This window comes from Sylvia atricapilla, chromosome Z, assembly GCF_009819655.1.
Source record: "Sylvia atricapilla isolate bSylAtr1 chromosome Z, bSylAtr1.pri, whole genome shotgun sequence".
Taxonomy (NCBI): domain Eukaryota; kingdom Metazoa; phylum Chordata; class Aves; order Passeriformes; family Sylviidae; genus Sylvia; species Sylvia atricapilla.
In genome coordinates, this window is record NC_089174.1 from 43105816 (window position 1) to 43119543 (window position 13728).

Here is a 13728-nt window from a genome sequence, read left to right on the forward strand (position 1 = left end):
GATGAGCTCAATCCAGTGGCTGGCACCACAAAGGTTCACTTTTGTTTCTTGTCCTGTTATGCCACTCTGAGGAAATAGGCTCCTATTGCAGGATCTGGTTTGTCTGTAATCCATTATAAATAGCTGGTAAAGATGATACTAGCATCAGCAATGGAAGGGCCAGGCCAGATAATCACTTAGGAATTCTGGGTGAAAATTACCCAAAACCCCACAACTGTTGCTCAAATAGGAGAGCTAATAAGCTAGATTTCTTGAAGACCCACGTCTCATGGTGCCCCTATCCATGAAGAGGTATTGGTATCTAACAAATTCTCAATGCAACTTGTCTTTCCACGGGTCAGGAACAGCAGCTTCTCTTTCTTCTCCATCTCTTACAAACAGGATTTTCTGCCTTTGAGGTTTCTCTCATTCGTATGTACACATTTCCTCTGATCTGTTTCTAACACACTTTGTTTCTTTTTATGCCTTTGTTATTCCTCTCTTTTTTAATTATTCTGCATTTTAGAACATTTTTCTTTCATTCAGGTCCTGCTGGGATCTTCTGTCTCTAGATATGCCCATTTCCTTTCTGTTGTATTCATAGTCCTTTTATTCGAAGTAGCGTTTTGATAGATTTCTCTGGTTTTTATCCTCCATTGCATTAGTATAGTCTATATTACTGCAACACCCAGAAGCAGCAACCACACTATGCACACCAAAGAGTCACTGTACGAACATTCTGGCAAGAACAAATGCAGTTCTCATAAAAAAATAGGGCAGAAGAAAAGGCAGAGAGACAATAAAGCACAGAGTTCATGTGACCTCCCAAAGGAGACAAAGCTTTTTAGTGATACAAGAACCACCTGTGGGCCTGATTCTTCCTTGTTCTGGATCTTGTGTCTCAATTTGCAGCTGTGTATTTATACTCCCTCATTGTTGCTGTGGCACCATTCTTCTTTCCATAAAATCATTGTAAAACATGTGACACACTCAACAGCCCTTTCAACTTGAGCAGCTCAAAATTAAAGACTTTAACCATTTCCACCATATATGGAATGATTTCTTACCTCCCTGAGAATATAGTACTTCCCTGAGTACAGAACCTCTTCTGAGTACAGAACATCTCCCTGAGACACAGGTGCATGCACAGCCCTTGCTACTCTACAAATGCTCTGTCTTTAATCCTCTCGGTGCTAATACGTCTCAAAATGCCCAAGATTACAAACTCCTACACTGGATCAGCTGTTCTAACAACTGTCTTCAGTTCAGCTACTTTGTCCTGCTGACCGACACCGCATTAGGGGATCACAGAATCATTTAGGCTGGAAAAGACTCTGAGATCGTTCAGCCCAACCTATGACAGAACACCATCTGCCAGACCATGGCCCAGTCTACACTAGGTAGACATTTCAATGTCTCATCACGTTTTCTGTGAAGAAATTCCTCCTGATGCCAACCCTAGCGAACAGTTCTCCTGGGTGCAGTTTGAGACTGTGTCCCATCACTGGCTGCCTGGGAGAAGAGGCCAATTCCCACGCTACACCCTCCTTTCAGGTCGTTGAAAGTGGTAAGGTCACTTATGTCACTACCCCGAGCCTCCTTTTCTCCAAGCAAACCAACCCCAGCTCCTGCTGGGTCTGCTGCCTTCTCCAGTTTCACCCACTGGTGAGAACTGGCTGTTTCAAAACCTTCTCCAGTTTCACCTTTTACCGTGGCCAGACTCCTCTGCCTTGTCCGTCAGATCGCCTGAACCAAAGATGGCGCCCCGCGTTTTCCGTCCCTGGAGCGAACTCTCCGTGAGGAAACCCGGCGGGAGTTCCCCTGGCGGACGGAAGGCACGCAGCTTCCCGCCCGCCCTCCGCGCCAGGGGCGGCGCTGTCGGCCCGCGGCGGCGCTCCGCTCTCACCTCTGTGGTGCAGAGGGGCCCCGGAAGCGGCTGCGGAGCGATGGCGGCGGATGGGAGGGTGGCGGCGGCGGAGGCGGCGGTGGAGGAGCTGCAGCCGGAGGGGGACGCGGAGGGCGGCAGCAGCGAGCCGGAGGGCGGCTTCGGGCAGCTTCTGGAGGAGGAGGAGGACGGAGAAGATGCTGGCTACGTGCTGTACAGGTAGGGCCGCGGCGGCGCCGTCCCCCGGGGGCAGGCCGGACCCTCGCGTCGCGGCATGTCACGGGGTGGGGAGCGCGGAATGGCAGAGCTTCTGGGAGGGGCAGGGACACTTTTCACTAGGACCAGGTTGCTCAGGGCCTTATCCAGCATGGCCTTGAACACTGCCAGAGTTGATGCATACACAGCTTCTCTGGGCAAACTAACCCTTACAGTCAATTTCTTCCCAATGTCTAACCTAAGTTTCCCCTCTCTCAGTTTGTACACATTACTCCTTGTCCCACCATGACAGTTTCTGATGGAAAATCCCTCTCCAGCTTCCCTGTAGACCGCCTATAGATACTGGAAGGCAGCCTTCTTTTCTCCAGGCTGGACAGCCTCAGCTGTCTCAGTTTGTCTTTGTAAGGGTGGTCCAGTCCTCTTTTCAAGGTCATGACCCCGCTCTGTGTTTCCTCCAATAGTTCCAGGACCTTCTTTTGTTGTGGATACCTTTACCTATTTGTATGCTGGTTACAGACAATAATGTAGTAAGATAGCAGGGACTGTTCAGAGCAAGGATGTGTTACTGGACAGAAGTTTGTGTGTGTCATGGTTTGAGTAGCATTTTGTTCTTTTTAAAAGCACTGAAAATACAAAAACGTGTATTTACAGGGACAGGAAGGAATGGGCTGATATTGAACCTGTTCCTCAAAATGATGGGCCAAATCCTGTTGTTCAGATCATCTACAGTGAAAAATGTGAGTCTTAAATATATTCTGCCCTCAGTCATTGTTGATACAAGACTTCATGTTTTGGATAGCATTTTGTAGAGTGATACTGTGAATACTTAATTCAGTTAATATGTTACAGTGCTTATGTGTGGTGCTTTCACCAAGCATCTCTGAAGCTGAATCTTCACCTGAGATACTAACAGCCGAGATTCTTCTTTAAAATCCTGTAACTTAAGAAGTAATATAGTAGACAGTGTGGTTCATGTCAAAAGGCATTTCCAGCCCACAAGTGGAAGGAAAACATGAAGCTCTTGGAACTGGTGAAGTAGTGTGATTAAGCAGCACAGACCTTTTATGATTGTTGTGGCTATTACTCTGATGTTGCGTTTCTAACTTGTGCAGCTTTTTGGTGTGCTAATATCATGCACAGGTCCCAGTTGAAAATGCTGTCAGATCAATAGGTAGCTATCATTTTACAGAGGTGTATTTAGAGCACAGAAAATAGGAAGCAATTTCAAAGGATTATTAACCTTACTCCCTATTCAGGCCATTGGCTAAAATGCTATTCTCTATTTAGTCCAGGATGTCTATGATTATTTCCGAGCTGTTCTGCAGCGGGATGAGAGAAGCGAAAGAGCTTTCAAGTTAACAGCAGATGCCATTGAGTTAAATGCTGCAAACTACACAGTATGGTATGTAGTAATCTTGGGATTATTTCTGTGGTCATTCGTCTGCCTAGCTTTTAAGTCTTCAATGTTTGTTAGTCAGGGCATGCACAGGTGAATTTACATAGAGGAGTAGCGTAGCTTTCCAGTGAGCTTCCAAAGAAAGCCTTTGTTCAGTATTTACCATGCCTCATTTTGATTCACTGGTTTTCATTCATTTTGCTTTAAAGATATTATCAGTCAAGGTCAGAGTTGCTACAAAAAGGACTTTTCTGTTTAAAATTAGATCACTTACCTGATAATGTGTCCATGACATGCTTTTGTCAGAATGCTGACAATGCCCTCCATTGACTTCAAGAAGAGGCATAAAAACATGATGGCAATTAATTTGTGTATTTACTAAACAGTGCATTTTAAAAGGTCTGTCAGGTTACTGTTCAGTTAGGTAATAAATAAAGAGTGAATTTCTGATATTCAGAGTAGGGTCTTTTAACTCACAAATGATAGCAAATACCTCTTGTACATCTTCATTCCACTAATTTCTATAAAATCAGGAAGTTTACATTGTTTCGAGCACAGAAGTCTTAGTTTCTGTTACAGAAAAGTAGTATGGGTACAAGTTAATTTGAACATGATTGTTACAATCTTAGATAATGTACTGTTGGACCCAGTCATATTCTAGTTCTCTGCTGTTCCATAGTTGAATGCCCTTAAACAAAACTAGATATGTGGTTAAGGATTTTGTATTAGTTTTAGGTTTTTGTACTGTTTTTAGCTCAATTTGATTTACAAGAGCTGTGAACAAAGGTGCTTCTGTGTTCTTCTCTGTGAATTTTAGGAAAGTCCTTTTGCAGTGTTCAAATGCTTGACTTTTATACAGGCATTTCCGGAGAGTCCTCCTGCAGTCTTTGGGAAAGGATCTCCATGAGGAACTTAAGTACATTACAGCTATCATTGAAGATCAACCAAAGAACTACCAAGTCTGGTAAAATCATGCTTTCTTTTCTGTTCCTAATGTTTTTGCAGAAAATATTTGCTTTGTAAATTGACCAGTTAGGGTAGAGGAGTTAAATGGAGTTGCGTCATGTCAGAGTTCCTTTCAGATATTTGCTCTAAGCATATGATTATTACATGCTAAGCAGGTCTTGTTTTCTTCTTAATTTCAATTTTTAGACTGCCAAAATAAGTCAGACAGCTTAAAAAAAAAAAAAAAAAGGACTTGTGAAAAGGCAACCGAGAAGACGAATAGAAACTACTATTTTTTTCTTGTATTGTATTTTGGAGTTTGCCTACCTGTTGTTGTGTTTTTTCCAAAAGGGATGGGAATAGGCAAAAGAGCAATATTGTTATTGTTAGAAAACTTTACTCTGCTGAAGGCTTTGACCGTAAGTGTGGAAGTATGTTGTTTCAGGTGAACATTACTTCTCTAAAATGAGATGATTGTCCATTGTGTATGTGTGGTTAGAATTTTTTAGAATATAAATATGTATCATGCATTTCTCAGAGCCAAGTGAAATGCCCTGGTATGCTTAATTTGAAGTATTTAACTAGTGGGGTTTTTTCCTAAGTGGTGCACTTGCTATGAGCTGCTTTTATACAGACCACACACTCACAAAATAAATTCAGACTTTGTTCCTCTTGTCATTAGGCATCACAGACGGGTGCTGGTTGAGTGGCTGCAGGACCCTTCCCAGGAGCTTGAGTTCATAGCTGACATTCTTAACCAAGATGCCAAAAATTACCATGCCTGGCAACACAGACAGTGGGTTATTCAGGTATTGTATCTACAGATCTCTCGATTCTTTAAATAACCTGCATTTTAAATGTGTGGCAGAAGTTAGCTATAAACTTGCCTTTTAGGAAATGAGTTCAAAAAATATATTATATTATACTTATACTGTTGTGTGTGTGAATTTAATGATGAGCTAATACCATTGTGTGCAGCTGAATAGTGTGGCATGTTCCTAGTTTGCCCATACTTATTTTTCTTTGAACTTCCTGTTGATTTCTTCAAAAAAGGCTCTATCTGATGTTCAGGCAACTCAGGAACAAGAATGTATTTAAAAAAAAATAAAAACTTTCGATTGTGATACTCTCTCTTCATTCCCTTTCTGTAGGAGTTCAAATTATGGGACAATGAACTGGACTACGTAGACCAGCTTTTGAGAGAAGATGTGAGAAACAACTCTGTTTGGAACCAGCGGCACTTTGTCATTTTTAACACCACTGGCTATGATGACCCAGCAGTCCTCGACAGAGAAGTCCGGTTAGTAATGCTTTTCAGACTCACATTAAACAGTTTCCTTTACATGAAAGCATGGGAATACTTTCACAGTCCTGGTGAGCATTGTTTCCTGATTTTTATTCACTTCTGGGACTAACACTCATGCTTAGTAGATCAAATGTTAGACTGAAGCAAGTTTTGTGCTCACTGTTAAAATGTTACATGTTTGTAACTGAAAACAAACTGAAGGCTTCCAGAAGTATTTTACTACCCGTGGTGCTAAGAGAAGCTTCTTCTTATGGTCTTCACATCTCAGACTGCTGATTAGAGTTGATGGTTGTGAGAAGATATTTGTCAAAAGTGAAGAAGCAATTAAAGTACTGTGATTTTTTGTAGAGTTACTTTTCAGAAGAAAGACTGAATCTCTCAATAGATCCTTTGGTCTATTATTAATACAAGACCCCTGCCCCACCATCTTCCATGGTTGTCTTTGCAACCTTCTAGAAGTTTTACTTCTCTTCCAGTTTATTACCTTCCTGTAGATAAGTGAATCTGAATCATTTCCATGACTTAGACTTGGATATCTTCAACTTTTTCTTTCCAGAGTTTAGGTTGGACATCTTCTCTTGATCTTCTCAAGATTATTGAGTAGCATGTTAAGAACCAGACTGGCTAGGATTGAGACTTCCCAGATGTCATTATATGACTGCTTGTTGGTTTCTAAACTTGGTCTTTTGTCATAGTTACTGCAGAATGTTAAGAGTTACAATTGTGGGTATTTTTAGTACTCCTGATGTAACTTTTTATCAGTATCTGCAACCTCTGAAAATCATCAGAATGCCTGTTTGTGCTGGGAAAAGCCAAAAGATAAATCTGTTTTGTGTAGATGAAATGTGGCTTTGTGGCTGTCTTGGAGGTGCCTTTTGTTGCTTTGCTTTTACAGCAGTTACCTCACTGCTGCTTTCACAGAAATGCTGCAGAAGGCTGTGTGAGCTGAAAGCTCAAGCTCTGCTTTCTTGTGAGTTTACTTGAGTGCAACCTCATGAAGAAAGTTCTGCAAATAGGTACAGAACATACCACTTCCAGTCATATTAACAGAGCTCAGTTGCTCTGGCAGTTTTCAGCCTCTTGCCCTTTCTGAGCACCAGGCTACGAGATAGTCCTTTAGCATACCGGGAGAGTATATTATGTTGTTTCTCCTAATAATTTTGAGAACTAATTCATTATTGTATAAAGTCTAGCAAATTGAGCACTTAAATCTCAAAACATAGTATCTGCCTCTTTGAGACCTCTGGAGATTATATTGTGAGCCATTTTTGATCTACCCAGGTGAGATGATCCGCAAAAAGAGTGAAGTATAGGTTAGAGAGGTGCATTTGGAAGCTTCTGAGCACATTCAGGTAATTTCTAACTGCACTGTTACTGGTTGCATTCATGACCTGTTACCTTTTTCTTGCAGATACACTCTTGAGATGATCACAGCAGTGCCACATAATGAGAGTGCTTGGAACTACCTAAAAGGGTGAGGTGTATTTCTCCCTGGGCAAAGAGAGTATCTGTGATGTGTCTGATGCCTACTTCTTAATTGGAAAGAACTTGTTGCTCCTTGTTCTAGTGCAGTGTGGTTGAGTAGGCAGGCAAATACAGTCACAAGAAGTTATCATATTTTAACCTAATTTCCCTGTAACTTTTCACTAAGCTTCTGGCCCTGTAGTTCTTGTGGAAGGACTGCAGGTACTTCTCATGCTTTAAAAAACTTGACCTGTAATGTTACTGTGTTAAAAAGCATAGATAGGAATAACAAACATGCTTTCAGTCTAATTTCTATTCAGTTGAACAAAAACTATACCAGCTTACTACAACGTGAAGCTGTACTAGTGCTGCATGCTGCTTACTTTCTGACTTGTATTTGCAGACTGATTTCAAAACTAATCTCCAAGTAAAGGAATCAACAAAAATGCAATCATTCACATCAGATTTCCCATCATTATGTGTCAACCTTATTAACCTCTCTTCTAGGATTCTACAGGATCGTGGTCTTTCTAAATATCCAAATTTGCTGGAGCAGCTGTTGAATTTACAGCCCAGTCACAGTTCACCCTATCTGATTGCCTTTCTTGTGGACATATATGAAGATATGCTAGAAAACCAGTGTGACAACAAGGAAGAAACACTGAACAAGGCATTGGAGGTAAGTTTTGGGAGCTTGGGTTTTATTCTCAGGGATGCTGTCTATTCCTGTCTCATTTTATAGCTTGACAAAATTATATTGATTTTCATAAATAGAACAGGTTACTTGCTAATCATGGGAGGTCTAGGAAGAGTTTAACACAAAAGCCAGACAATCACAAGGGTCTCATGAATATAAATATAAATAATAACTTGCCTGTTATGAAATTACTCTTAAATTTTCTTCATCTGGTGCAGAGGGGGAAAAAATGGGCAACTGAATAAATCAATATGATTCCAACAGAGCTGTTTATTGTTTGTATTACATCCCAGGTATAGATTCTAGGTCTACTGTCCACGTGGGCATGCATCTCTGGATTGGCTGAGCTGCTTCTTCATGAGACAGGCACACACACTTCAGGACATCCAATTAGTCATCAATTAGTATCCATCCTCACATTGTGCTTCCCCTGTCTAGGGTTTACATTTTTTCAGACAGTTTCTCAGGCTCTCTGTTCCCATCTTTGATCCTGTTGTTTTCCTAGTAATCTTGACAAATTCCTGAGAGCTCTAATAACAAAACTGCAGGTGGTTTGGTAAGATTACTCACAAACAGTTTGGCTGGTGTATCAGAATGGCCTGTTATACAGATACATTGCTACAATCTGGTAGTGAAAAAAGGTGTGTAACACTACCTGCAGAAAAAAAATGTTTGAACAATTGAGGAGTTTTCAGTGTTAACTTTGTAGCATTAGCTCACCCTCTTCTCTGTAGGTTGTCAGAATATCCATGTCCAAACAACCTCAACTGAGCTCCTTCGGCCATTCTTAGCTCTTTCTGAGAAAGTTTTACAGAATTAGCTTATGGCCAGCAGGCACTGGGGTATCAGTAAGAAATATCAGGCACCACTTCCTACAGAGCATAAATTACTTCTGGCAATGTTGTATCTCTCCTGGAGATTCATACTTGGCTGCTCCTTGGTGCAGTTTGTAGTGTAGTTTTTACAAGAACACTTTCCATTCACTGTGGGACTGACTGGAACTTGATGTAGTTATATCTGCAGTTTTTATGGAGTCTTTGTGTTCCAACATTGTTGTTTCTCAGCACTTTTCCATTGTTGTGTTCCAGGACCAGACTGTAAATAAGTGCAGTTGGCATCTCCTAGATTCATGTCCCCTTTATACTGTTTCACTGATTTTGGCTTCTCTATTTAGACATCAAAGCTCTTAATTTTTTAACTCTTAATTTCACTGAGTAAGGCAATGTCATCTGCATAATGAAAAGGAATTTACTGAAACATCTGTAGAGTTTCTACTGTGTAAAGTTTACACAGCTTGTCCTGTAAGTAATACTGACTTCTATTGTGCTGCTTACCCAGACCAACATTTTAAAAATCCAAACGTATAGCAGTATCTGCACCATCTCTTAATGTAGCATGAGAGAACATTACTGACTTGCATGGAGAACCTTTTTGGGACAGTCTGCTGAGGAAAAAAACAAATAAAATATCTCCTGTCAGTCCATCAAAAGTACTGAAGATTCAAGAGCAGGATGATCCTCCAGTGTTTGAAATTAAGTGTTTTACAGCCTGTTGGATGACTAAAAGACATTCAAGGTTCTCAGGAGGTATGCTGTGCTCTACTACAGAATGCATAAGGCTGGCATGAATGATGAGTGGTAGGCATGGAAATGAGTCAAAGGGAAACTCCTGCAACTGAAATGGGGCTGGAGAGATCTTTGTGCAGTGTCAGATTGGTTGGCTACCAACTGGGGTTGTCATCAGTTTGATGTCATTAAACAGTTACAAATCCCATGAATAAAACAAATGTTGCAGAGAAATGTATTTCTAATACAGTCTGAAATACATATTCTATGCATTTTATAGTTAAGGATTCTGTAAGCTTTTTGGTTTACTCCATTCTCTCATTTTTCTTTCATAGTTGTGTGAAATTCTGGCTAAAGAAAAAGACACCATCCGGAAAGAGTACTGGAGATACATTGGAAGGTCCCTTAAGAGCAAGCACAGTTCAGGCACTGAACAGAGCAGCACACTGATGGATAAAGAGCAGTAACTGAAGATGGAAGAAAACAGTGTTAAGCTCTCAAGCTGTTCTAAAGTTGTACTAAGTAGGGTCATCAACAAGTTTGAAGTCCATTTGTTGGTATTGCAATGAAAGAGGAATGCAGACTGCTGTATAGTCCTGAGTTGCTGCTGCTACTGGTGATAGCTCTAGGTGCAGTCAAGAAATGTATTAAGGCTTAATTACTGAAAGTAAAAGTTTTAGTTCCTAACTAAAAATACATAAAGCTCTACCTATTATATTGGCAGTGCTCAGCTAACAGTTGGCCTTGATCTTAGGAGGTTTTTTCCAACATAAGTTAATCTATGATTCTGTGAAGCACTAAAACCATTTCTCATGTCCTGGCTTACCCACTTGTGGTTCCTAACACTGTCTCATCAGATGCTGCAGTAGTGACTGCAGGTAACTTAGCTATAGGGGATATAAATTAACCTGGTTACTGCAAGTAGGCACTGCAGCTGTCGCCTTATGTGGGAGCAGCTGTGTGACATTGTCAGCCTATGCTGTTGTATGCAATTAACACCAAGTATAATTTTGTAATAAAAATAGATTACTTAGAGCCTTGTCTGAATTTTATTAATGTGTTTCTTTTGGTCCTTGTGAGTGCATAGTTTGTTCTTTTCAGATGCTAATATACATAAAATACCCCCTTGTGTAAGTATTGGATTCTGTTGCATTGAGATATCTTTTGCACTGAAGTATTCTTCTCCCAGAAACTTTTAGTACATGTAATATATTCAGTGGAGCCCTGAATTCTTACCTGCAAAGACAGGAAAAATGCTTTGAGGATCCTGGGGGATGTTCTTACCTGCACCAGAAAAATGTATCTACCCTGTTTTCAGTAAATGGCTATTGTAAATTGTGTTCTTATGGAGTGCGTGTCTGATATGAAATATTTTAAGAAAAACAACCATTGGAAATGAGAGGCAACACAAATGCTGGTGTTTATTCCAAAATATGCAGTTTTCTGACACTAAATACTAGTTTTCTGACACTGATTATTAAAAGGTGTTAACTGTGATTAAACAATAGTAGAGATTTTTTTTTAACACTTGAAATTCTTTAATTCAATACACTCTTGAAATTCAAAACAACTCACAGGGAGTGGAATTGATACATGAAAGCTATGTAATTTTGTCATGGCTTTAGTGCTTTCTCAGCAGTAGAGAAAACCTTTTGTAGTGACACATGAACATTCAAAACAGGCATGGACTTCAAACTTTTGAAAATTGCTTAACCTGGGGCTGGGGTGTTTTCTTTTTTTTCCTTTTTTTCTTTCTTTTTTAACATGTTTGGGGTTTTTTTTTACCACATTTGAAACTCCATCATAAAGCAAAAACTGTGTTTCTACCCCTATGACTTATTCCTAATTGAAACTGTACTAAATATGGAGTACTGAACAGCCAGGGTGTTCAAAGTCTTCAAGACAAAATAATATATTTGCCACTATCAGTAAAGAAAGTTCAGAAAGATGAAACAGTCAAATGCAATACTTAAACATCATCAATGAAGAGGGAACAGAATTTTTCCTCTACATGTGGTGTTAATACATTCCCCTATATTTCACAAAATTCAGAGGACACTTGGAATAAAGCAGAATATTCTTTATAGACACTAGCAAAAATTTCAGCAATAAGTCATCACAAGGTAAGATTGATGAAGAGTGTCCACAGACACAATGTATTTTGGGATGTGATCTCAGTCACTTGCGGGCTGAGAGAAGAGCTTTGATTTAGCCATATAGACTTCCTAGTGGCAAGAATGGGTAGGATTCCTCTGACAAAACCTTTTTGGGGACATGGTCAACCTATATAGCTTTCTCATTCTTGAAAATGATGTCTGGAAGGAATCAGTAAGATTCTAACAGAGTTGGTAGAGTTTTATATTGGTTATGCAAGCATAGTGGTATGTGGAAAGATAATACCACTTCTGAGCTCCATTTACCAATAAATAATCAGATAAATACTCTTAATGGAAAAAATACCTTGTCTTATGTAGAACAAACACGTAACCAAACAAATCATGTAAATCCTAAGAAAAAATGGTGCTGGACCCTGGAGTTCTTAAACAACAACCAAAAAAAGACATTCTATTGTAACAGAAGCATTCCTGTTATCAAATCTTTCTATTTACTGTCATTTGAATTGCAAGGAAGCTTTCAAATTCTCTTGCAAAGGCACCTCAGTTTTGTGCTAGTCAACATACACAAAAATACTGAGCTTCAGAGCTGGAAAAATGATGGCTGCCCAGCCAGGTTGTAAGTGCAGCTACAAACCTTAAATTTTAATGTGTCCAAGACAAAATGTTTCTTGTGGAAGAAAGAGCTTGACAAAATATATGACCTGTAAAGAAAAGGATCTTAGAGTAGGAAGTTAGAGATGACTTTAACTTGTAGGCATTCGTACTGACTACCTTTGATCAGGGAAAACATCACAGTTACTTGTCCCAATATGTTCATCTGTGCAGGAAAAACTGTTGGTTTTACTGTGTGTATTGATGTGACTTTTCAGTAATAAAATTGTATACAATTTTTTATTACTGAAGAGCTGTGCCTTAATGGAAAGCTACTGATACAACTCTCCCCTGTAAATCAGTGTAACTGGAACATTCAGTGGAGTATGGAGCATTAATAAAGTGTAAAATCCTACCCTATACTTGCTTTCATCAGAGGCTGATGTTCTTGCCTTGGTGTAGCTCTGTCTTACTAAACCATTATTGACTTCCACATTTTTGTCTTTGCAATTTAGCTGACAAAAGAGTGTGCAAGTCCTTCCTAATCTGTTCAGTATAAAACCACCTGTGCTAGCACAAAGTGCTTCTATCAGATGTTTTCTGGTTGTGCTGAGGCATATTAGGGGTGTGCCATTCAGCTGGACTTTCTGCAGAGGCAATATTCTTCACTAAGGAAGCAGCGAGATTTATAATTACTTCGTCCACATGAAATACTTTCATCGAAGCTACAGCTGCCAATTCATGCAGTGCTGTGGTGATGAGTGACTTACAGAGAGATGGGACACCCAAAACTGAGGGTGCACACATTTACTTAGGTGTCTCTATAAGTATGTGCCATGATGAGCTACTAGAAGCTTCACCAAATACAGCTAAAAATCCTACTTCAGGATGCCTTGATGCCTGCATCGTCTGTCTAACGAAACCGCTTGTGCTAGGACTTTCCTCCACGAAGTGCATCACCATCACTGTCTCTGAAGAAGCACTGAAAACCTACATAAGATTTCAGACTTGGGGGGATTAGAATCCTTGCTGTATCCTGCTGCTGCTGCAGTCGCCCAGCCGAGACGGTGGACACCGGCCACTAGATGACACTGTGACACGTGCCCCCAAGCCCATCGGCACCGCTGATGTGCAGGAAAAGCAGCGGCGTCAACACCTCCTTCACGCAACACCACTGCTTTCACACCTGCTTATTAAACACGAAGAGCAGCTGCTTGGTAATTCAGTACATAGCACCACACAAGCAACACGCTCAAGTATTCTGGGAGGGGCTAAATGGTCATCTTCATGTTGGTGTTAATTGGAGAGCAATTTCTCATTAACAGAAATGTCTTCTCTGAGACTGGACACCTTCTACAGATTTGGACTCTGTTTAGTCCTGATGTTCTAAAAATAACACCGTGATTAAACCCCTCTGCTCAGAAGCTGGGGTTTGTGGTACATTTACATCTTTCGGACACATGCCTCCTGTCGGAGTGCTACACCCATATGCCTTCACGAGCTGGAAAGTTTTGGTCCCCTAGAGCCAGCCTTGTTATGATAAATTTCTCTGGTCCCTCTGTATTGA

General features: G+C 40.4%; 2 protein-coding genes across 2 annotated transcripts in view; one reads left to right on the forward strand and one right to left on the reverse strand.

Moving 5' to 3' along the window:
* Window positions 1-13728, reverse strand: part of HOOK3 (hook microtubule tethering protein 3) — a 563324-nt gene that overhangs the window by 408857 nt on the left and 140739 nt on the right. The gene's annotated exons all lie outside the window — the stretch shown is intronic.
* FNTA (farnesyltransferase, CAAX box, subunit alpha) lies at window positions 1911-10488 on the forward strand. Its single transcript, XM_066339895.1, has 9 exons — window positions 1911-2083; window positions 2732-2817; window positions 3368-3482; window positions 4336-4440; window positions 5104-5230; window positions 5573-5721; window positions 7139-7201; window positions 7699-7870; window positions 9789-10488. Exons 1-9 carry the CDS (start codon window positions 1926-1928, stop codon window positions 9918-9920), a joined length of 1107 nt encoding a protein of 368 aa, XP_066195992.1. The 5' UTR covers window positions 1911-1925; the 3' UTR covers window positions 9921-10488.